General features: G+C 39.6%; 2 protein-coding genes across 2 annotated transcripts; both read left to right on the top strand.

Moving 5' to 3' along the window:
• Positions 1 to 1,146: 1,146 nt before the first annotated feature.
• On the top strand, positions 1,147 to 1,670 carry PHALS_15428 (uncharacterized protein). Its single transcript, XM_024725778.2, has one exon. It carries the CDS (start codon positions 1,240 to 1,242, stop codon positions 1,432 to 1,434), a length of 195 nt encoding a protein of 64 aa, XP_024576521.1. The 5' UTR covers positions 1,147 to 1,239; the 3' UTR covers positions 1,435 to 1,670.
• Positions 1,671 to 1,681: 11 nt separating this feature from the next.
• On the top strand, positions 1,682 to 1,934 carry PHALS_10365 (uncharacterized protein; the record flags this gene model as incomplete). Its single annotated transcript, XM_024725777.1, has 2 exons — positions 1,682 to 1,778; positions 1,837 to 1,934. The coding sequence occupies 2 exons, from the start codon at positions 1,682 to 1,684 to the stop codon at positions 1,932 to 1,934; spliced, it is 195 nt and encodes a 64-aa protein (XP_024576520.1).
• Positions 1,935 to 2,756: the final 822 nt, after the last annotated feature.

Here is a 2,756-nt window from a genome sequence, read left to right as displayed (position 1 = left end):
GTAACGGGACTCGAACCCTCACTCAACAGATTGGAGCCAGCACACCCAAACCACTGAGACAGAATTCATGTTCGAATTTAGAATGGTAACGTTCAATACTAATTTGTATATGAGAGTTGAATAGTATACACAGCTAGGTAAAATTGAGAAGTCACTACGTCTATACACATTCATATAGACAAACTTTCAACTGGTGTAGCCAGCCATTCCTCTGAGCCAATACAAAGACCGTAATGACTTTAGTAGTACTTAACTAGAGCTGTTCCTTTCGGTCTCACCGAACAAATTTCTTTAACGTACCAAACATACAGAAAAGGCTGGCTAAATGCTACTGATTATTAAGCAATATTAAGGCTGATGCAGCATAGTCATGATTTTAGATACTGCAGCATTGAAGGTGTCTATACAATTGCTGGGAACTTGTTGAGTTTCAAGCATATAGTGTTGACCACGATGTAACATCTTCGAACACCATAATGTCGGCTAAATTTGCTTTCGCTGTCAGATTGCGTATTTCCTGAGGTCCACTCAATCGGTCGAAAGATTGGTCTAAGCGATTGCATCAGACCTGGCTATGCGGCTCACTCACAAATAAAGTCACAGTAGATTGCTTGCTTCAGCAGTTCAGCCGCACGCACCAGCAGGATCTATTTCGACAGTAAGTCAGAATGACCAAGTAGTCGCAAAGAAGGTGAGACAATGAAGTCAGTATTTCTTTGTTTCTGTTGGATTACGTGTCCGATGCTCTTGTTACGTTGCTCATATACAAATCAGCTGCACAAAGTTTGTAATTCTATCCAGAAATAAACAAAGCACGGTAGCGATTGCTATAATTTGGCTTCGGTAACAATTGATTCGTGCTCCTGACTCATCAATTTGCGTGTGTTAGTAGCTATCGGATAACACTGAGCGGTACGGCACTTATTAAAAACAAAATTTGATTTACAGTCCACAAAGACGGCACTAGCACAACGAGAAACGTTGTGTTAAATGATGAACTATTTTCAAGCTAGACAATCTTTCCATGCAGCCGAACTATAGCTTCATAAATCGTTGTGCTAGGTTACAGATTAAATTTATCGGACAAATGTAATAGTAAATTTTATCATATTTCAAAAGGTTATAATTGCGGTGATTATTGAAACGTGATTTCGCGTTCGACATGTGTATTTTTGGAAACTAGAATCAGAGCTCACACAACGAGACCACCTTGGCCTCTATCACTTAAGTGGCCAGAATATGGCGGTAATAACGGCTTGGATTTTCTCCCTCTTTTTTCTTGTCTTCTCCGTGTTAAAGTCAGCGTTACCTTGGCAACTCAATCAACAAGCACATATTGCCGAGCTAATCGAGTTTGTGCTTCACTTCGATTTAACGTCATTTTCAGTTGAGAAAAGAGAAGGGAAGAAGATATCACTAGATACGCCGGATTAGAAGATTTGATCTTCTTTGCCCTCACAGCATACATCTATCACTATTAATTCAGCAAAGAACGTCTTTGAATGACAAGATAAATTGTATCGAATCCTCGTCGAGAAGTTACTCAGGACTTAAGATTATTAATATGCACTCCTTCTACTGCAGGAATGGGTGGCGAGACGATACCACTCCATTGTCCTTATGCCTTAAAGCTGTTATACAAGCTACCGGCACACAGTATACTAACTGCACCCGCAAACTGATGCCACGGCATATGCAAAAGCTTTTGCGATGGATTCTTCCATTTCTTCCAGCTTCTCATGTCGATTTGGATTGCTCTCTGGTGTCGACTGCTAAAGGTGGTCAAAGGTGTCCAACTACTTTACCCTTGCTTAAGCTTTTTAAAGTTCCGCACAGGTTGTGCGCAAGTTTACACGCAGACGACGCTTGTCAAGTATCTCCCACCTATACTTCGGGCTGTTGAGGCTGAAAAGGGATGCAAGTTACGGAAGTGATCAATACAATAGAATTTAATCTCATGAATATTTTCGGAGACAGATTGTGGTGTAGCAACTTCTATGCTAAAATCAACGCGAACCATGATGACTATATTGAACTGAAGTAGAAAAGGCCATATGATATTGCTGCCTTTCTGATCGTGCTCATGATCTACGAGAAAACAACAGCTACTACTTTTTGAATTGATGGTAAAACCCAACGTGAAGAGTTCATTGTGTTCGTAAAATTTTCTCGTCCTAACATTGTTCCAAATCACTCTTCCATGCTATTTCACAATTTCTTCAGTAAGACGAATGTATTGGCTAGGTATCCCACAGTGAGCCTCAAACACCGTGTAATTGAACTATTTTCTTTATGGGAGTTGAGCCTCATTCGTGAATTTAGTGCCACCACGAATTAACGACTAGGCTAGTCTGAGGACATTTATTAAATAATGTCATGCATGTAAATTCGACATACACCCGCAACATCGATCTTCAAAAGTATTGATCGACGTTATCTCAACAAGTGAGCACTAGTAGTGGATTAATAAAGGAGTCAAATACAAAAATCTGAGCTATCTCTTATGTATTCAAACAAACACGAAAGTGATGTCCTGCCACAAAAAAACATCCATCGATATGAGACCGTAAGGAACAGAAGAATTGTACACGACCTCGCCCACAGGGGCAATTAACGGCTTCAGCGACAAAGTAAACTTATCTTGATTTTTTTGAATATCAGCTCCTAATTCGTTTCATTAATACGGCCTTTAAATTGTTAACAACGCTTGATATATCAAAGTAGTCATTAAATTGATTGTTAAAAAAAGGGAGAAT

Source organism: Plasmopara halstedii, assembly GCF_900000015.1.
Source record: "Plasmopara halstedii genome assembly, contig: Scaffold_470, whole genome shotgun sequence".
In the NCBI taxonomy this organism is placed as follows: Eukaryota; Oomycota; class Peronosporomycetes; order Peronosporales; family Peronosporaceae; genus Plasmopara; species Plasmopara halstedii.
The sequence above is the reverse complement of the archived record's forward strand: the minus strand, read 5'-3'. Positions and strand labels throughout refer to the sequence as shown.